Below are 21,880 nucleotides of genomic sequence, written 5' to 3' on the forward strand. Positions count from 1 at the left end.
CAAATCGTTCGGGTTCGTCGAACGACTCGAACACCGCCCAAAACAGCTCGAATTTGAGATTGGTGAACAGTTCTAGTCGAACACCGCTTATCTCTAATTGTTATCCCTGGCATCTAGTACTACATTTCCACCGCATAGGCTGCTGTATAGTTATCTCCGGCATCTAGCACTATATTTCCTCTGCAGAGGCAGCTGTATACTTATCACCGGCATCTAGCACTACATTTCCTCCGCATAGGCTGCTGTATAGTTATCCCCGGCATCTAGCACTACATTTCCTCTGCAGAGGCAGCTGTATAGTTATCCCCAGCATCTAGCACTACATTTCCTCCACAGAGGCTGCTGTATGGATAGCCCCATCATCTAGCACTACATTTCCTCTGCAGAGGCTGTTATATGGATAGCCCCATCATCTAGCACTATATTTCTTCCGCAGAGGCTGCTGTATGGTTAGTCCCGGCATCTAGCACTACATTTCCCCCGCAGAGGATGCTGTATGGTTAGCCTCGGCATCTAGTACTACTTTTTCTCTGCAGAGGCTGCTGTATGGTTAGCCCCAGCTTCTAGCACTACATTTCTCCCGCAGAGGCTGCTGTATGGTTAGCCTCGGCATCTAGCACTACTTTTTCTCTGCAGAGGCTCCTGTATAGTTATCCTCAGCATCTAGCACGACATTTCCTCTGCAGAGGCTGCTGTATAGTTATCCCCGGCATCTAGCACTATATTTCCTCTGCATAGGCTGCTGTATAGTTATCCCCCAGCATCTAGCACTACATTTCCTCCGCATAGGCTGCTGTATAGTTATCCCCGGCATCTAGCATTACATTTCCTCTGCAGAGGCTGCTGTATAGTTATCCCCAGCATCTAGCACTACATTTCCTCCACAGAGGCTGCTGTATGGATAGCCCCGTCATCTAGCACTACATTTCCTCTGCAGAGGCTGTTATATGGATAGCCCCATCATCTAGCACTATATTTCTTCCGCAGAGGCTGCTGTATGGTTAGTCCCGGCATCTAGCACTACATTTCCCCCGCAGAGGATGCTGTATGGTTAGCCTCGGCATCTAGTACTACTTTTTCTCTGCAGAGGCTGCTGTATGGTTAGCCCCGGCTTCTAGCACTACATTTCTCCCGCAGAGGCTGCTGTATGGTTAGCCTCGGCATCTAGCACTACTTTTTCTCTGCAGAGGCTCCTGTATAGTTATCCTCAGCATCTAGCACTACATTTCCTCTGCAGAGGCTGCTGTATAGTTATCCCCGGCATCTAGCACTATATTTCCTCTGCATAGGCTGCTGTATAGTTATCCCCCAGCATCTAGCACTACATTTCCTCTGCAGAGGCTGCTGTATTGTCATCCCCGGCATCTAGCACTGCATTTCCTCTGAAGTGGCTGCTGTATAGTTATCCCCGGCATCTAGCACAACATTTGCTCCGCATAGGCTCCTGTATAGTTATCTCCGGCATCTAGCACTACATTTCCTCTGCAGAGGCTCTTGTATACTTATCCCCGGCATCTAGCACTACATTTCCTCCGCATAGGCTGCTGTATAGTTATCCCCGGCATCTAGCACTACATTTCCTCTGCAGCGGCTGCTGTATAGTTATCCCCGGCATCTAGCACTACATTTCCTCCGCAGAGGCTGCTGTATGGATAGCCCCATCATCTAGCACTATATTTCCTCCGCAGAGGCTGCTGTATGGTTAGCCTCGGTATCTGGCACTACATTTCCCCCGCAGAGGCTGCTGTATGGTTAGCCTCGGCATCTAGCACTACATTTCCTCTGCAGAGGCTGCTGTATGGATAGCCCCATCATCTAGCACTATATTTCTTCCGCAGAGGCTGCTGTATGTTTAGTCCTGGCATCTAGCACTACATTTCCCCCGCAGAGGCTGCTATATGGTTAGCCCCGGCATCTAGCACTACATTTTCCCCGCAGAGGCTGCTGTATGGTTAGCCTCGGCATCCAGCACTACTTTTTCTCTGCAGAGGCTGCTGTATGGTTAGCCCTGGCATCTAGCACTACATTTCCCCCGCAGAGGCTGCTGTATGGTTAGCCTCGGCATGTAGCACTACTTTTTCTCTGCAGAGGCTGCTGTATGGTTAGCCCCGGCATCTAGCACTACATTTCCTCCGCAGAGGCTGCTGTATAGTTATCCGCGGCATCTAGCACTACATTTCCGCCGCAGAGGCTGCTGTATAGTTATCCGCGGCATCTAGCACTACATTTCCGCCGCAGAGGCTGCTGTATGGATAGCCCCAATATCTAGCACTATATTTCCTCCGCAGAGGCTGCTGTATAGTTATCCGCGGCATCTAGCACTACATTTCCTCTGCAGAGGCTGCTGTATGGTTAGCCCCGGCATCTAGCAGTACATTTCCTCTGCAGAGGCTCCTGTATCATTAGACCCGGCATCTAGCACTACATTTCCTCCGCAGAGCCTGCTGTATGGTTAGCCCCGGCGTCTAGCACTACATTTCCTCCGCAGAGCCTGCTGTATGGTTAGCCCCGGCGTCTAGCACTACATTTCCTCCGCAGAGCCTGCTGTATGGATAGCCTCATCATCTAGCACTATATTTCCTCCGCAGAGGCTGCTGTATGGAGGGCCCCGGCATCTACCACTACATTTCCTCCGCAGAGGCTGCTGTATAGTTTTCCCTGGCATGTAGCACTAAATTTCCTCCGCAGAGGCTGCTGTATAGTTAGCTCCGGCATCTAGCACTACACCTCCTCTGCAGAGGCTGCTGTATGGTTAGCCTCGGCATCTAGCACTACATTTCCTCAGCAGAGGCTGCTGGATGGTTACCCTCGGCATCTAGCACTACATTTCCTCTGCAAAGGCTGCTATATAGTTAGCCCCAGCATGTAGCACTACATTTCCTCCATAGAGGCTGCTGTATGTATAGCCTCGGCATGTAGCACTACATTTTCTTCACAAGGCTGCTGTATGGTTCTGGTCACTTGGCTCTGGATCTGGTTACTGTACTTGGTTCTGGTCACTCGGTTCCTCACTCAGATCTGATTACTCGGTTCTGGCCACTCAGTTCTTTGTTCGGATCTGGTTACTCGGCTCTTTACTCAGACCTGATTACTCAGTTCTTTACTCTGACCTACTATAGGCTCGGCTAAACTACATTTCCGTCCTGACACAGGTCCAAGCACCGACTCCTCTCCTTTTCTGTCCTCCTGAGCCTTTTATACTTAATAACTGCGTGACAACTATCCCCTGACCGAGTGTCTCCTCCAATCGCTTCCCCTCAGGACCCATGTACTTTTTCCTACAATTTCTGCTGATGCAGTTTTTACTACTTTCTCTTGTCCTACAACATTTGACCAGCAGATGGCAGATGGCCGACACTCTATTAGACCTCAAACTGTAGAAACCTCTCATTTGTTCATATTCTTACATATGGTCAGCTATGTCAAGAGGCTGCTGTATGCTTAGCAGTGTCATACAGCATCACACTCCTCTGCAGAGGCTGATGTATGGATAGTTCTGGCATGTAGCACTACACTCCTCTGCAGAGGCTACTGTATGGATAGTTCTGGCATGTAGCACCACACTCCTCTGCAGAGGTTACTGTATGGATAGTTCTGGCATGTAGCACCACACTCCACTGTAGAGGCTACTGTATGGATAGTTTTGGCATGTAGCACCACACTCCTCTGTAGAGGCTACTGTATGGATAGTTTTGCCATGTAGCACCACACTCCTCTGCAGAGGTTACTGTATGGATCGTTCTGGCATGTAGCACCAAACTCCTCTGCAGAGGTTACTGTATGGATCGTTCTGGCATGTAGCACCAAACTCCTCTGCAGAGGTTACTGTATGGATCGTTCTGGCATGTAGCACCACACTCCTCTGCAGAGGCTACTGTATGGATAGTTCTGGCATGTAGCACCACACTACTCTGCAGAGGTTACTGTATGGATAGTTCTGGCATGTAGCACCACACTCCACTGTAGAGGCTACTGTATGGATAGTTTTGGCATGTAGCACCACACTCCTCTGTAGAGGCTACTGTATGGATAGTTTTGGCATGTAGCACCACACTCCTCTGCAGAGGTTACTGTATGGATCGTTCTGGCATGTAGCACCACACTCCTCTGCAGAGGCTACTGTATGGATAGCTCTGGCATGTAGCACCAAACTCCTCTGCAGAGGTTACTGTATGGATAGTTCTGGCATGTAGCACCACCAGGGCCGGCGTCAGCACCCGGCACACCCGGGCAAATGCCGGGGCCCTGAGCAGGCAGAGGGGCCCACTGGCGGTCGCGCACCCCGCTGGGCTATGGGCAGAGGAGAGCGGTGTCAGCGCCCGCTCCCTCCCGCTTGCTCAGGGCCCCGGCAGCCGGATACTTACCTCTCCCCGTGCCTCCGCAGATCAGCTGTCTTCCTGCTCTGCGCTCCCTGTGACGTCTCAGGTCAGAGGGCGCGGTGACGTCTTTACACCGCGCCCTCCCCTGAGCCGTCACAGGGAGCGCTGAGCGGGAAGACGCCGACAACGCTGGAGTTCGGACCCGAGCAGCGGGCAGCGGGCAGCAGGCAGCAGGTGAGGAGAAGGGAGGTGAGTATTTGATTTTTTTTTTTTTAATGTATGGAGGCATGGGGCAGTATAAAGAGAAGGGGGGGCATCCTGCATTGGGCATTATAAAGAGAGGGGGGGGGACATCCTGCATGGGGCATTATAAAGAGGGGGGGGTGACATCCTGCATGGGGCATTATAAGGTGGGGAACAGCCTGCATGGGGAATTATAAAGGGGGGGGGCAGCCTGCATAGTGCATTATGTGGGGGGGGACAGCCTGCATGGAGCATTATAAGGGGGGGGGCAGCCTGTATGGGGCATTATGTAGGGGGTAACAGCCTGCATGGAGCATTAAAAGGGGGGGGGCCTGTATGGGGCATTATGTGGGGGTTAACAGCCTGCATGGAGCATTATAAGGGGGGGACAGCCTGTATGGGGCATTATGTGGGGGGTAACAGCCTGCATGCAGAATTATATGGGGGCCAGTATCCTGTATGGAGCGTTATATGGGGGCCAGTATCCTGTATGGAGTTTTATAAGGGGACCGGTATCCTGTATGGAGCGTTATATGGGGGCCAGTATCCTGTATGGAGCTTTATAAGGGGACCAGTATCCTGTATGGAGCTTTATAAGGGGACCAGTATCCTGTATGGAGCGTTATATGGGGACCAGTATCCTGTATGGAGCCTTATATGGGGGCCAGTATTCTGTATGGAGCCTTATATGGGGGCCAGTATTCTGTATGGAGCCTTATATGGGGCCAGTATTCCGTATGGGGCCTTATATGGGGGCCAGTATTCGGTATGGGGCCTTATATGGGGGCCAGTATTCCGCATGGAGCCTTATATGGGGGCCAGTATTCCGTATGGAGCCTTATATCGGGGCCAGTATTCCGTATGGAGCCTTATATGGGGGTCAGTATTCCGCATGGAGCCTTATATGGGGGCCAGTATTCCGTATGGGGCCTTATATGGGGGCCAGAATTCCTTATGGAGCCTTATATGGGGGCCAGTATTCTGTATGGGGGCCAGTATTCCGTATGAAGCGTTATATGGGGGCCAGTATCCCGTATGGAGCCTTATATGGGGGCCAGTATTCTGTGTGGAGCGATTCGCCGGATTCTGAGCTATTGTGGAATTTACAGTAGATATCACTCATGTAATGTAAGAAGTGAAATCTTTGCATTGTACTATATATATATATTTCTCTGCGGTATCTGCGCATCATGAATCGTGGTATGTGTTAAAGGGGCCACTGAGACTCTTTCGCCCGGGGCCCAGAAAAACCTGGAGCCGGCCCTGAGCACCACACTCCTCTGTAGAGGCTACTGTATGGATAGTTCTGGCATGTAGCACCAAACTCCTCTGCAGAGGTTACTGTATGGATAGTTCTGGCATTTAGCACCACACTCCTCTGCAGAGGCTGCTGTATGGATAGTTCTGGCATGTAGCACCACACTCCTCTGCAGAGGTTACTGTATGGATAGTTCTGGCATTTAGCACCACACTCCTCTGCAGAGGCTACTGTATGGATAGTTCTGGCATGTAGCATCACACTCCTCTGCAGAGGCTACTGTATGGATAGCTCTGGCATGTAGCACCACACTCCTCTGCAGAGGCTAATGTACGGTTAGCTGTGGCATGTAGCACCACACTCATCTGCAGAGGTTACTGTATGGATAGTTCTGGCATGTACCACCACACTCCTCTGCAGAGGTTACTGTATGGATAGTTCTGGCATGTACCACCACACTCCTCTGCAGAGGTTACTGTATGGATAGTTCTGGCATGTACCACCACACTCCTCTGCAGAGGTTACTGTATGGATAGTTCTGGAATACAGCACCACACTCCTCTGCAGAGGCTGCTATATGGTCAGCTGTGGCGTGTAGCACTACGTTCCTCTGCAGAGGCTGCTAGATGGTCAGCTCTGGCATGTAGCACTACATTTCCTCTATACAGGCTGGCTAGCATCAGAGATTTCTAAACCTGGACCTGGATCAATCAGATGATCACTGGGTTTGCTTTAATTTGAGACAACCTCTTTTAAAGGTTTTACAATGGGGGCTGTAATTATAGTATTATACAAAAAACTTTATGATTTAAAGGAAACATGTCTGTTAGGTGGAAGTCCTTCCTCTACCACCTCAACTATGAGAAAGCCAATGTTCCACTCCATTCTGCAGAATAGGCAGCTGGCAGTAGTTCCGTGAACTTGGAGTCTATGGAAGTTACAGAAACAGTCAAATAAGCAGTACAATATCACATGAATGTGCCACAATGAGTAAAGTTAACAAGTAAAATGAACATGTATCTTATCTTATCTTTAGCTGAATATTTATTTGAAATATGTTCATGTAAGAAAAATGGGAGAAGACATCTTTTTCACTCCGCAGGGTGATATAGTGAATAGCTTTGTTATTCTAAACTGGGTCCTTTATCCAAACGGCACAGATGTGAGCAGGCACGTCGGTACTTTCTTGCCATCACAGACATTAGCAATTAATACAAGTGCTATTATGTGGAATCCAAATTTTACAAAGGTAAGAACAGAGTATTCCAGTATTCATAAATTCAAGTAATAAACAATAATTTATCCAATTACTAAAAGAGGTGTCCCATTAGGACTTCCTCAGTCTATATTGCCCATTAATATGGTTGGTGCGAATTGATTTGCATGATCCAGTTCTTCGATACCGCAGTAGTCTGTAGTTGCCGAATGGAAGTGGAAGAACCACCTCTTACCTTGTGCGGCGACTCTTTTTTGATTAGACGGCCTGACGTGACGCAATTGTTGTGGCATGATGCATAGGTGACGTCGCGCCAGGCCGGCTAATCCAAAAAAGAGTAGCAGATACAATCAGGTGAGAGACGATTCTCCTATTCTTATCCAGCGACTACAGGCCACTGTCATAGACAATGGACATGATTGTGTGAATCAATTGGCACCTACCCCAACTATTGGGGGATATGAACATCATAGAGGATATTCTCACTATGAGACAAAGTGAAGAGTCTCTAATAGTGTTGAGCGAGCACTAAAATGCTCAGGTGCTCAAAGCTCAGGTCGAGCTCACCGTGATACTCGGGTGCTCGACCCGAGCAACAAGCCCAATGTTAGTCTATGGGAGACCCGAGCATTTTTGCGGCGGCACCCCCGGCAGTCTGTAGAAAGCCTAAAAAGTGCCCAAAACGATAGTGACAGTGTTCAAAAGACATGGGGACAGCATGGGCATCGCCCCAGGAAGCATTTCTGACCCCCAGGTCACTGCTGTCAACAACGTGGTCAGAGGTATTAAGCCACTTTAACGGGCTCACAAGATAACGTTCAAAAACGAAATTGAAAGTGCTTTCCTGTGAAATATGTTAAGGAGTAAAGACTTGTGTATAAGGTAAAATAACTAACCAAAAACAAAAATACTCCCACACACCTTGGACTATGTTCACAAGTAGCATTTTTATGCGTTTTTGCACTTTTGTATTGCTTTCAAAAGTGACAAATACATTCACCGGGAAATGTCATTTTAACATTTTACAATCTTATCTGGCCATGTGCTGTGTGACACATGCATACAGTGCTGAAAAGACATGGGAACAGCATGGGGAAGACCCCTGGAAGCATCTCTGACACCCAGGTCACTGCCTAAAAGTGTGCCCATCAGAAGTGATCCTTTCCGCATCAGAAGATGCAGACTTGCAACTATCCCCGTGCAAGTCCTTGTCCCAGGGCAGTGTTCAATTGTACCTGACCCATTCCTTGCAATGCAAGCGCAAGTATGCAGCCTGCCACCCACCCACCCCCAGGCTACAATACCATACTGCTAGCTTGCTTGCACTTGAAATGGTGCCTTTTAGTTTGGAGGAGGCCGAAGCTGGCCAGTGAGGTATCAATACTCAGTCCCCAGCCGCCCGGAGGCTGGGTGTCCACGCTCGGTCCCCAGCCACCAGGAAGCGGCCGGGTGTCCATACTTGGTCCCCAGCCGCCCCGCGGCCGGGTGCCCATAAACGGTCCCCAGCCACCCCTATTTGTCCTTGGAACATCCCCCCACACACTTTTCTTAGCCCGGCCTGCTTTAGGGCAGCATTGGATGAGCCCACCTGAGAACCAGACTCCTCCGGTGGGCCCTGGCCTCTCCATCATTGGAGTTGAGAGTGCCAAGGTGAGGAGCATGATGATGATGATAGAAGTTAGCATCTGCTTTGTTTTCTTGGAATGCAAGCGTAAGTGTGCAACCTGCCACCCACCCACCCCCAGGCTGCAATACCATACTGCTAGCTTGCTTGCACTTGAAATTGGGCCTTTTAGGCATGTGGAGGCAGATGCCGGCCACCATGTCATGGCTGCGTCGGCGGCCTGGTATCCATACTCAGTCCCCAGCTGCCCGGCGGCCGGGTGTCCACGCTCGGTTCACAGCAGCCAGGGGGCGGCCAGGTGTCCATACTCAGTCCCCAGCCGCCCCGCGGCCGGGTGTCCACACACAGTCCCCAGCCAGTCCTTAGCCTGGCCTGCTTTAGGGCAGCATTGGACGAGCCCACCAGAGAACCAGACTCCTCCGGTGGGCCCTGGCTTCTCCATCAGGGGAGTTGAGAGTGACAAGGTGAGGAGCATGATAATGATGATATAAGTTAGCGTCTGCTTTGTTTTCTTGGAATGCAAGCTCATGTATGTAGTAGCGGCTAGGCCTGAGGTGGTCAGCGTTTTGGCGCATATCTTACCTCCTCCGAGGATTGCTGGATGTTTTCCTGCTACTATCCAAGTTGTATGACTCCCGTTAAAACAAAGCTTCAGGTGATGAATGATGGATGAGGTGGTGGCAAAGGAGAAAGAGCAGGAGGAACAGTGACCATTCACATCAATATCAGGCCAGTCAACCACACATGTCTTGTAGGATATGTTTCTGTACCAAAAGGAGCGGTTCAGCTACACAGTTATAGGGCATACAGTGAGTGCAATGCCTACCAAAAATTTTGAGGCACTCCAATGCCCCTTGGAAGTGACATGGAGGTCAGAGGGCCTTAACTAAACCGTTTTTTCCATTTATAGCTACTGAGTCTCCTGTGCACTGTTGGCCTAAGCAGTGAATGGAAGGCTTTCCAAAAATTATGAGGAACTGCAATGCCCCTTGAAACAGATGTGGATTACAGCATACTAAAAACCTTCTACCCATTATTGGGGAGTGGGTCTCCCTTAGAGTTCGCCTATGCATTGAAAAGCAAAAGCTGACTAAAATTAGGAGGGAATGCAATGCCCATTGGAAGAATGGTGGAGGTCGCAGTGGAATAAAAAGACAATATCAATGCCCCTTGGAAAAGTGGTGGAGGTCGCAGTAGCTTAACAAGACGGTTTAAATGCCCCTTGGAAGAGACGTGGAGGTCGCAGTGGAATAAAAAGGCAATATCAATGCCCCTGGGAAAAGTGGTGGAGGTCGCATTAGCTTAATAAGACGGTTTTAATGCCCCTTGGAAGAGACGTGGAGGTCACAGTAGCTTAACAAGACAGCTTTAATGCCCCTTCGAAAAGTGGTGGAGGTCGCAGTAGCTTAACAAGACAGCTTTAATGCCCCTTGGAAAAGTGGTGGAGGTCGCATTAGCTTAACAAGACGGTTTTAATGCCCCTTGGAAGAGACGTGGAGGTCGCAGTGGAATAAAAAGACAATATCAATGCCCCTGGGAAAAGTGGTGGAAATCGCAGTAGCTTAACAAGATGGTTTTAATTCCCCTTGGAAGAGTGGTGGAGGTCACAGTATCTTAACAAGACAGCCTTAATGCCCCTTGGAAAAGTGGTGGAGGTTGCATTAGCTTAACAAGACGGCTTTAATGCCCCTGGAAGAGATGTGGAGGTTGCAGTAGCTTAACAAGACAGTTTAAATGCCCCTTGGAAGAGTGGTGGAGGTCGCAGTAGCTTAACAAGACGGTTTTAATGCCCCTTGGAAGAGACGTGGAGGTCAGAGTGGTTTAACAAGATGGTTTTAATGCCCCTTGGAAGAGTGGTGGAGGTCACAGTAGCTTAACAAGACAGCTTTAATGCCCCTAGGAAAAGTGGTGGAGGTCGCATTAGCTTAACAAGATGGTTTTAATGCCTCTTGGAAGAGACGTGGAAGTAGCAGTAGCTTAACAAGGCGGTTTAAATGCCCCTTGGAAGAGTGGTGGAGGTTACAGTAGCTTAACAAGATGGTTTTAATGCCCCTTGGAAGAGCGGTGGAGGTCGCAGTAGCTTAACAAGACGGTTTTAATGCCCCTTGGAGGAGTGGTGGAGGTCACAGTAACTTAACATGACAGCTTTAATGCCCCTTGGAAAAGTGGTGGAGGTCGCATTAGCTTAACAAGACGGTTCTAATGCCCCTTAGAAGAGTGGTAGAGGTTACAGTAGCTTAACAAGACGGTTTTAATGCCAGTTGGAGAAGTGGTGGAGGTCGCAGTAGCTTAACAAGACGGTTTTAATGCCCCTTGGAAGAGACGTGGAGGTGAGAGTGGTTTAACAAGACGGTTTTAATGCCTCTTGGAAGAGTGGTGGAGGTCACAGTAGCTTAACAAGCCAGCTTTAATGCCCCTTGGAAAAGTGGTGGAGGTCGCATTAGCTTAACAAGACAGCTTTAATGCCCCTTGGAAGAGACGTGGAGGTCGCAGTAGCTTAACAAGATAGTTTTAATGCCCCTTGGAAGAGACGTGGAGGTTGCAGTAGCTTAACAAGACAGTTTAAATGCCCCTTGGAAGAGACGTGGAGGTCAGAGTGGTTTAACAAGATGGTTTTAATGCCCCTTACAAGAACCATGCAGTACAGCATATTAAAAACATTATTCCCATTATTGGGGAGTGGGTCTCCCTTAGTCTTTGCCTATGCCTTACCAAGCAAAAGCTGCCAAAAATTAGGATGGAGGAACTTGCAATGCTGACAACATGGACCACGGTCACCCTGGTGGTATAGTGGTGGTGGAAGCTGAGGATAAGGAGAAGAGCAAAAAACAGCCAAAATAAGGAAACGTATACCCATGTGTGGGTGTGAAGCGGTGCATGGGAATACACCTCCCTAAATAACACAGTGGATTTGACTTTATGTTACTCTGCTGTAATTTGGTGGTGATGAGAAGTCTGGCCCTATCCAGCCCTTGTTCATTTTGATAAGGGTCAGCTTGTCAGCATTGTCAGTTGACAGGCGAGTACGCTTATCAGTTATAATTCCCCCAGCGGCACTGAAAGCATGCTCCGATAACACGCTAGCGGCAGGGCAGGCCAGGACCTCCAAGACGTACAGAGCGAGTTCATTCCAAGTGTCCAGCTTGGATACCCAATAATTAAAAGGCACAGAGGAATCACGGATGACGCTGGTACGGTCGGCAAGGTACTCCCTCACCATCTTTTGAAACTTTCCACTCCTTGTGAGAGTACCCCGTGCCTCAGGACCTGTAAGCTGGGCGGGTCTCAGAAAACTGTCCCAGAATGTTGACAGTGTTCCCCTGCCTCTGCTGGATTGGAGTTGCGTCTCTCTCGCATGTACGCCTTGGTTGGGCAACGAACTGTGACCTCTGCCGCTAGCGTGTTCAGATGGGATTTTTTTTAACAGTTCTGCAGCAAGGGCCTTCTGGTACTGCCCCATTTTTGTAGACCTCTCCACCTCAGGAATAAGAGAGTGAAAGTTCTCCTTGTAGCGGGGGTCTACAAGTGTCACCAACCAGTAATGACTGTCACCCAACATTTTGGCAACGCAAGGGTCACGGTCAAGGCAGTGTAACATAGAGTCAGCCATGCGTGCCAGACTGGTAATGGGCAAGACTTCCGTGTCCTCACCAAGATGACGACTGACCATGCTCTCCTCCTCCTCCTCCTCCTCCCCCCTGTCCTCAGGCCACCCACGCTGAACTGACTGTATGACAGTTGTACAGGTACTACCGTCTACAGCGCATGATACCAGCTCCTGTTCTTCTTCCTCCTCCTCCTCCTCTCCCTCATTGTCCCCCAATGCACGTTGGGATGAGATGAGGCTGGGCTGTGTGTAATCACCCATTACGGATTCTTGATCCATCTCATCATACTCTGGCTGCAATGCCTCCTCTTTAATTATCTGCAGAGAGCGTTGCAAAAGACAGACAAGTGGGATGCTGACGCTAATGATGGCATCATCGCCACTCACTATCTTGGTGGACTCCTCAAAGTTTGTCAGGATGGTACATATGTTAGACATCCAGGTTCACTCCTGAGGTCTTATGTGTGGGGTCTCCACAACTGCTCTCTTCTGCTCACAAATCCTTTGCAACATGTGGAGGGTAGAGTTCCAATGTGTGGGGACATCACACACCAGTCGGTGTGCCGGAAGCTGCAAACACTGCTGCAACACAGCAAGGGCGGCGGAATCTGTAGCCGACTTGCGAAAATGAGCTGACAGGCGGCGTACTTTGACGAACAGATCTGGCAACTCGGGGTACGATTTAAGAAACTGCTGAACCACGAGGTTAAGCACATGAGCCAGGCATGGTACGTGTGTGATCTCACCTCGCCTCAGAGCTGCCACCAGGTTACGGCCATTGTCACACACCACCATGTCTGGATGTAGGTTCAGCGGTCTCAGCCACAGATCTGCCTGCTTTTTCACAGCTCTCCACAACTCACAAGTAGTGTTGAGCCACCCCCGTAGTGTTCGAGTTCGGTTCGGTTCGTCGAACACCCGTGTGTTCGCCGAAGTGTTCGTCGAACTGTTCGTCGAACACCTTCGAACACCGTTAAAACCAATGGCAGGCAAGCAAAAACACATAGAAACACATAGAAAACACCTTCAAAGGTGTCCAAAAGCTGACAACCTGCTCAGAAGACACAACTAACACATGGAAAAGTGACAAGTACATATAGTCATGCGAAAAGAAAAGAGGTGGAGGAGTAAAAGGAGGGGGAGACACAGATATAGGCATGTCATGCCCTTCTAAAATCTAAAAAGTGAGAAGCCGACACGCTCAGTCCGCTCCTGCCCGTGCCACCTCCGTGTCGCCGGGTTTGTGCCAGAGCCGCGGTGAACCCTGACGGCCAGCCCCCCTCTCCCAATACTGGTGCCTGTCCGCTGGTGGGTCGAGCGAGCCCCCCTGTGGTGGAGGCAGCTCTAAGCTTTTTAATTTAAATTGTCTCTCTAATTTGAATAAATACACTTTAAATCCATTTACAAGGATCTATTGGAGGGCAAGTCTCATGCCAGCAGCCGCGTAATTCCAGCTCCAGTAGCGTCCACTAAAGCTGCTGCAGTTAAAAAGCTTTTAAAAGGATCGAGCTCGGCTGTCCACCGCAAGGCATCCTACTGCCAGTCCGAGCCCCTATGCCTTGGGGTGCCTCCTGATGCTCTTCACTGAGTATCCCGTGGTCCCGAAGCATTTCCTTTGAAAAAATGAAGTGTCCAAACTACAGGTGGTGTAGCTTGCTTAACAGCCGGGATAATCCGCTGACTAGCAGACCCTGCTACTAGGCACAAAGTATTTCCTGGGCTAGATGCAGTTAAAAATTTGTAATTAGATACTCTCGTTGGATGCTGAGAAAGCATTCCATAGAGTCTCCTGGCACGCCATATATGATTCTCTTAAAAAGCTTGGGGTAGGGGTCTAGGGGACCCTTTTATAGCCAAAATCACGGCCCTGTATCGCAATACGTCACCTAGGCTGAAGATAAATGGAACTGTAGCACCCTGAGGGCTCGGTTGCTACAGAGGTATTGCACCTCACCCAGAGGTGTGATATCTCACTCTCAGGTAAGGATGTAGTGTGGATCAGGACCCGACACCTGCATGCATTACACCACATTGCCGTGGGGCAGGGCGACCAATATGCCCCTGAGATGGGCACGACAGTCCCTGTCCCTGGCTGGAGTGGGGGGAGGGAACACTGAGGAAGGGGAACCCTGTAGTGCAGGAGCAGGGAGGAAGCAGTTCCTGGGTGCATTGAGAAGGGAGTATAAAAGGTGGGCACCATCTTAGTTCAGTGCAGAGAAGTCTGAGCAGAAGTGGCAGGGAGCAGGGGCTCTGCATGAGCTCTGCTCCGGAGGCGGGCCTAGTAAAAGAGGCCCAGGCCTGGAAGAGGGAGAAGGAAGGAAGAGGAGCGGAGAAGGCTCCAGGAACGAGGAACGAAGGGATCTCAGGGGTGCGGACGGGCGAGTCGCCACCTCACGCCCGAATCCACTTGCGTGGAGGGGTCAGGCCAAAGGGGGAGACCGGTCCCCGAAACTAGTGGAGGCAGGAAACGACCCTCAGCTAGAAACAGGAGGCTGTGACATTTTATGTGGCGCAGCCCCTCGCTACACCCGCTAGGAAGGCACCACATAGGGTCAGGGAAACTGGCGCCAAGTTTACCAAGAGGAGGCCCGAGGCAGCCGGACAGAAGGGTTGGTAAGAAAGGCCAGACAAAGGACACACAAAGGGGGTCCTGTGAAGCACTCCAAAGTTATCTAGGAGTTGTCTGAGCCCCTCACCTGGTGAGCACAGTACGACGTGGGTAGCCGTTACCTGCAGACGTGGTCTGGATAATAAGAACTGTGAGTAAAGGCCCTGGACTGCATCACTGACTCCGTGTCATTACTGCTGCTGCCCTGCACCATCACCCCCATCCTCCGCATACACTGCCCTGAGGCTACACTCCTCCCGTGGGGAGTTATGCTACGCTCTGCTGCACCCACAACACCAGCCTCAGCGGTCTGCCCTGGAGCGGCGGTACACTCTGACCGCAATCCACGGGTGGCGTAGTCGGACATTTAAACATCAAAACCACATAAATAGTTCCGCCACTGGTTTGACCGCCCTGAGCCACGGAACCGGGTTGCCGCCACGGAGACTACAACCACCAGCATCCACCAAAAAGGGTCCGGCTCCGGGTGTCCCAAGGCCCAGGGGGCGCGTCAGAACATTTTCATCACCTTTCACAATCACCAATGGGACAAGGCAGGGATGTTCTCTGTCCTCTCTCTTATACATCCTAGTGACGGAGCACCTGCTCTCATCAATTCGCCATAACCCCAATATTAGGTGGATTGAGGTGGGAGGCACCGAGTACAAGTGCTCTCTATTTGCTGATGATGTCCTAGTATATATCACTCAATCACATATATCCATCCATGCTGTTATGGCTGAAATAGATCACTTTGTTACATGGTCAAATTTTAAAATCAATGCAGCGAAGTCTGAGTCCCTCGATGTCTCCCTCCCCAAATCCATATAGGATTCCATCCAGTCCAACTTTCCCTTTGCCTGGCCCTCACAGGGTATCAAATACTTAGGAATTCCTATTCATAGAGACGTCTCCCATCTATGTTATCTTAATTTTGGGCCCTTTATTGAACAACTCCATATAGACCACGGTTGGCAAGTTAGAACTGTAAGATTCACTACGTAAACCACTGGTGTTTTGTGGAAAAGCACATGTACACTGTGTTCCAAATTATTATGCAAAAAGTGTTTAGGAGTGATAAGGGAAGAATTTGTTTGTTTGTCAGTTAAACTCATTGATGGTGATGTGTGTCAGGGCTCTTTATATCACTGTAAGCAATTGCAGACACCTGTGCTAATTAGTTTGGCAGGTGTGTCCAATGAAAGGCAAGACTACTTAAGAAGGCTGTCTCACATTATTAAGCAGCCTACATTTTCTGCCAAAATGGGAAAGAAAAAGGATGTGTCGGCTGCTGAGAAGCAACAAATTGTGGAGTGTTTAGGTCAAGGCATGACTACAATCAACATTGTGCGATGATCAGGATGAAGTGTCTTGGCAATCAAGAAGTATGTAGCTGATTCACAGTACTCACATGTGCGTGCTGATAAGGGCAAATTGAGGGCTCTTTCCTACAGGCAATTACGTCAGGTTGAAAGAGCAGCGGCAAAAAAGCCTTGTCATAGCAGCAGACAAGTTTTTGAAGCTGCTTGTGCCTCCAACGTCCCCCGAACAACAAGATGCAGGGTCCTTCAGAGGTTTGCAGCTGTGCATACGCCATCCTGTCGACCTCCTCTATCCACTTCACACAAGCAGAAACGGTTCCAGTGGGCCAAACATTACATGAAGACTGATTTCAAAACTGTTTTGTTCACGGATGAGTGCCGTGCAGCGCTCGATGGTCCAGATGGATGGAGTGGAGGATGGCTGGTTGATGGACACCCCACGCAAACACGGCTACAGAGCCAACAAGGAGGAGGTGGAGTAATGTTTTGAGCTGGAATCATGGGGAGAGAGATTGTCGGCCCCTTTAGGATCCCTGAAGGCGCTAAAGATGAACTCCATAATGTATGTGGATTTTCTCAAACAGCACTTCCTGCCATGGTTCAAGAAGAAGAACCGTGTATTTCACAGCAAGATCATTTTTCTGCATGATAATGCACCATCTCATGCTGCACATAAATCATCTTCATCTCTGGCTGATATGGGCATAAAAGGGGACAAACTTATGGTGTGACTCCCATGCTCCCCTGACCTCTACCCCATTCAGAACCTTTGGAGCATCATTAAAAGGAGTGTCTATGATGGCGGGAGGCAGTTCACATCTAAGCAACAGCTCTGGGAGGGTATTCTGTCCTCATGCAAAACAATTGAAGCAGAAACCATCCAAAACCTGACAAATTCAATGGACGAGAGAGTTCAGAAGCTCCTTTCGAACAAGGGGTCCTATGTGAAAATGTAACATCACCTAGAATAAAGTTTTGAGTTGAAAACTGTTTGATTTCAGTTTCTAACAACCTGCTAATGCTTATAATTTCAAAAATGACCATTTTTTTGGTCTTTATTAAAATGAAAAGGTTGATCGAAAAGTTTGGGGGATCTAAGAGTGTGGCAACCCAGTAGTCATGATTACTTCGAATTCTGACAATATGAGGGTCATGCTGCAGGTAGTGCAGCAAGAAGGCACTTATGTGTCTTGCGCATCTCGGAGCCCCAAAATTATTTTCCGGGCTAGATGCAGCTAAAAATTATTATTCATTTTAAATCTGGTGAAGCTTTAGTATAGATGGCCTAATAGGATCAGTGCTGCACACTGCTACAAAGCCCAAATTATTTTCCAGTCAAGATACAGATAAACATGATTAGTGATTTTAAATCTGGTGGAGCTTATTATAGATGGCCTAATAGAATCAGTGCTGCACACTGCTACAAAGCCCAAATTATTTTCCAGCCAAGATACAGATAAACATGATTAGTAATTTGAAAGCTTAAAACGGTTGGTAGGGTGATTTTAACCAATCATCAAGCTTTTACTCTTCCCAGGATGACACAGGGGTAGAAAAGTCGTTTCGGATCCATGATTTGTTCATCTTTATGAACGTGAGTCTGTCTACATTATCAGTGGAGAGCCGCGTGCGCTTATCTGTCAGCACACCACCAGCAGCGCTGAACACACGTTCAGACAGAACGCTGGCTGCGGGGCATGACAAGATCTCCAAGGCGTAAGTGGCTAGCTCCGGCCATTTATCCAGATTGGAAGCCCAAAAAGAGCAAGGGTCCAGTGACACAGTCGTGGCTTCAATGTTTACTTGGAGATACTCCTGTACCATCGTCTCTAGGCATTGACTATGTGTCAGACTTCTTGTCTCCTGTGGCCTTGCAAAGGATGGGCTAAAAATGTGGTGAAATGATTCCGCAAAATTGATGTTACCAGCAGATACTGTGGTTCTGTTACGGTTTCAGTGCTGAACACTTGACGGTCCCACGGTTGGCAAGTTGGAACTGTGAGATTCACTACGTGCACCACTGGTATTTTGTGAAAAAGCACATGTAAGATTCTGCAACAGTCTCTGCTGATACTCCTGCATGCGTGCATCCCTTTCTATGGCAGGAATAATTTCTGCAAATTTACTTTTGTACCGGGGATCTAACAGTGTGGCAACCCAGTAGTCAGGATTATTTCTAATTCTCAAAATTCGAGGGTCATGTTGCAGGTAGTGCAGCAAGAAGGCACTCATGTGTGTTGCGCATCCAGGAGCATCAAGTCCCTGTTGTGTTGGTGACGAGGTAACAATCATGCTTCCTTCCTCTGTCCTCTCCCCCCAACCTCGCACAACAGATATGTGATCAAGGTCTCCCTCATCTGATGAGTCTTCCATCAGTTCGTCCTCCACTTCTTCCTGGGCTCCTGCACCTTCCTCACTAGTTTGGCTGATACCATGCGCCCTGGTAAAACCATCACCCCCACCCTCACATGCCTGCCGCCTTGGTGCTGCCGACCGTCTGGACCTTGCAGATGTTAGCCCTTCCGCATACAACTCCTCCTCCTCTACTTCCTCCACCTCCTCTTGTGCCACCACCTGACTCCGAATTCTGTTTAACATGTGCTCCAGCATGTAAATCACCGGAATAGTCATGCTGATAATGGCATCGTCAGCACTAAACATCTTCGTCGCCATTTCAAAACTGTGCAGAAGGGTGCATAGGTCCCTGATCTGAGACCACTCCTCCAGCGTGATTTGCCCCACCTCTGGATCTCGTTGGCCCAGGCTATACGTCAGAACGTATTGCACCAGGGCTTGTCGGTGCTGCCACAGTCGCTGCAACATGTGCAGAGTTGAATTCCACCGGGTAGGCACATCGCATTTTAGCCGGTGAAGTGGCAGGCCCAACGACTTCTGTAGAGATGTAAGTCGCTGAGCTGCGGGATGCGAACGGCGAAAGTGAGCACACAGCGTCCGTGCCCTCTGCAGAAGGCCATCTAGTCTGGGATAGTGGGCTAAAAATTGCTGGACAACCAGGTTCAACACGTGAGCCATACAAGGCACGTGTGTGACATTGCCCCGGCGAAGGGCCGCACCCAGGTTTGCAGCATTGTCGCACACGGCCTTCCCTGGTTTCAGGTCCAATGGAGACAACCATTCATGAAATTGGTTCTCCAGAGCTGACCACAACTCCTCAGCTGTGTGACTCACATTTCCCAGACATTTCAATGTAAAAACCGCCTGATGACGTTGAGCCCTACTGCCAGCATAGTAAGGAGGTGTGTAGGATCCCTTCTGCGCAGTTAGAAAGCTTGTGGCATGTCCAGACAGGCTTTGGGTGCAGGTGGAAGACCGAGAGGAGGTTGAGGAGGCAGAAGCAGTGGAGGAACTTTGACATAAAGAGGATTGACGCACAACTCGTGGGGACGGCAAGACTTGGACAGCAGCCCCTTGTCCTGCTGTCACCATAGTTACCCAGTGCCCAGACAGCGACATGTAACGCCCCTGTCCATGCCTACTCGTCCAAGTGTCTGTGGTGAAATGCACCCTGTCACACACAGAGTTTCTCAAAGAAGCGGTGATGTTGTGTGCGACATGCTGGTGGAGCGCAGGCACACCTTTCTTTGAGAAGTAGTGCCGACTGGGCATCTGGTACTGGGGCACTGCGATGGACATAAGGTCTCGAAAATCCTCTGTGTCCACCAGGCGGAAAGGCAGCATTTCTGTAGCCAAGAACTTGCAGATGGTGAAATTCAACCTCTTAGCTTTCTCATGGCTAGGAGGAAATGGTCTTTTACTTGTTCACATCTGAGGGACCGAGGGCTGGCTATTGTGCTTAGACGGGGTTGATAAGGGTGTCCCCGGCAAACTGCCGGTCTGTGAGGAAGATGCAGGCGGACATGTTAGGTTGCCTTGATCCAAAGGTGGTGCTATCGATGTCGGACAGCGCTCAACACCAGCTGGTGTTACCACCTCCAAAGAGGATGAAGAGGCCGCGGATGCACAAGATATGGCAGACGGTGGTTGGCCCGGCCGGCTAGGCCGCATTGTAGCACACTGAGCTTCCCACTGCAACTTATGCTTCATGTCCATGTGCCGGTTCATGCATGAAGTACTCAAACTATGTATTTTTTGGCCTCTACTTAGCTTTTGCTGACAAATGTTACAGATAACACGAGTTGGGTCATCTTTATCGATCTGAAAAAATGCCCAGGCTATGCAAGGCTTAGCACCCATGCGACCTGAAGAGCCACCACGACTTGTGGTGAGAGGCAGAGCTGTGTTTGAGGATGCAGTTGTTGACGTGCTTCCAGTACTACGTCTCTGTCCAGGAAGGCGCAACCTGACGTCGTCGTCACTAGCATCTTCCTCCACCTCCTCTGCTGACCTCATCTCTTGGCTGACTGTGGGTTGACAGTAAGTGGGATCTCCAACCTCATCATCATCACCCTGTGCGTTATCACACCCGTCGTCCTCAGAGCCAACCTGTTCCTGCCCTGACAAAAAACTAAAGTTGTCGCTCCAATCAGGTATTTGAATCTTATCATCGTCTTCCTCATTGTCTCCACCAACAGGAGTTACAGTTTGGGAATGAGGGTCTACATTATGGTCAGAACCTTCTGCGTCTGGTCCTGGATCCGACTCATAAAGATTCTGGGCATCAGTGCAGATCATTTCCTCGTCTGGATTCACAGAAGCGCTGGAGTCGACCTCTGATTCCCAGGCTATAGTATGAGTAAACAGCTCTGCAGACTCAACCATCTGTTCTACCTCATACTCAGACGGGCAGCTGGAGATTTGGGAGCTGTGAGGAAGCAAGTGCGATTGGGGTGACACCTTTGAGGACTGGAGTATTTGTGATGTTGAAGTTGATGTGGAGGAGAGCCCACTTAAAGGAGCACTTGATATCCGTTGAAGCACCTGCTGTTTTTGTGCCTCATCTGGAACTTGTAGCGATTGGCATGGCCGTAAGAAAGGGATCTTATCACATTGTCCGCTAAAAGAAGTAGACATTTTAGTTTGGCTGGAAGATGGTCTTTCTTCTGCAGATGTTACTGTTGCTTTAACACCTACCCCACGGACACAACCTTTTTTCCCCTTCCCAACATGCCTATTCCCCTTTCCACCAGCAGCAGGCCTTTTTCCACTCATTTTGGTGGTTAACTAATTAACAACTCTGGAGTTGTTTGCACAAAAAAACAATGGATGGGAACCGAGCAGAGCTGAGTGGCCAAACTGTGGTATTAGGCCAAAACTATTGGCTGGGTTAGATGCAGAAAAAAATTATATTCAATTTGCAACCTGATGGAGGTCAGTATAGATGGACTAATAGAGAAAGTCCCACACACTGCTAGAAGGCCAAATATTTTTTCAGAGCTAGATGCAGATAAAAATTATTTTTAATTTGCAACCTGATGGAGGTCAGTATAGATGGACTAATAGAGAAAGTCCCACACACTGCTAGAAGGCCAAATATTTTTTCAGAGGTAGATGCAGAAAAAAATATATTCAGTTTGCAACCTGATGGAGGTCTGTATAGATGGATTAATAGAACAAGTCCCACACACAGCTAGAAACCCAATATTTTTTCAGAGGTAGATGCAGAAAAAAATATATTCAGTTTGCAACCTGATGGAGGTCTGTATAGATGGATTAATAGAACAAGTCCCACACACAGCTAGAAGCCCAATATTTTTTCAGAGGT

At 49.2% G+C, this 21,880-nt stretch overlaps 1 protein-coding gene across 1 annotated transcript in view; it reads left to right on the forward strand.

Annotated features, from left to right (window-relative positions):
- The window catches only part of LOC141155454 (vomeronasal type-2 receptor 26-like), a 134,102-nt gene that overhangs the window by 23,806 nt on the left and 88,416 nt on the right, over nt 1–21,880 (forward strand). The window contains exon 5 of the mRNA XM_073642319.1: nt 6,923–7,069. Coding sequence (XP_073498420.1) covers nt 6,923–7,069 — 147 coding nt within the window. The remainder of the gene's footprint in view (nt 1–6,922; nt 7,070–21,880) is intronic.

The sequence above is a fragment of the Phyllobates terribilis genome, unplaced genomic scaffold, assembly GCF_046119375.1.
Source record: "Phyllobates terribilis strain yellow unplaced genomic scaffold, ASM4611937v1 Scaffold_7__3_contigs__length_470593459, whole genome shotgun sequence".
NCBI lineage: Eukaryota > Metazoa > Chordata > Amphibia > Anura > Dendrobatidae > Phyllobates > Phyllobates terribilis.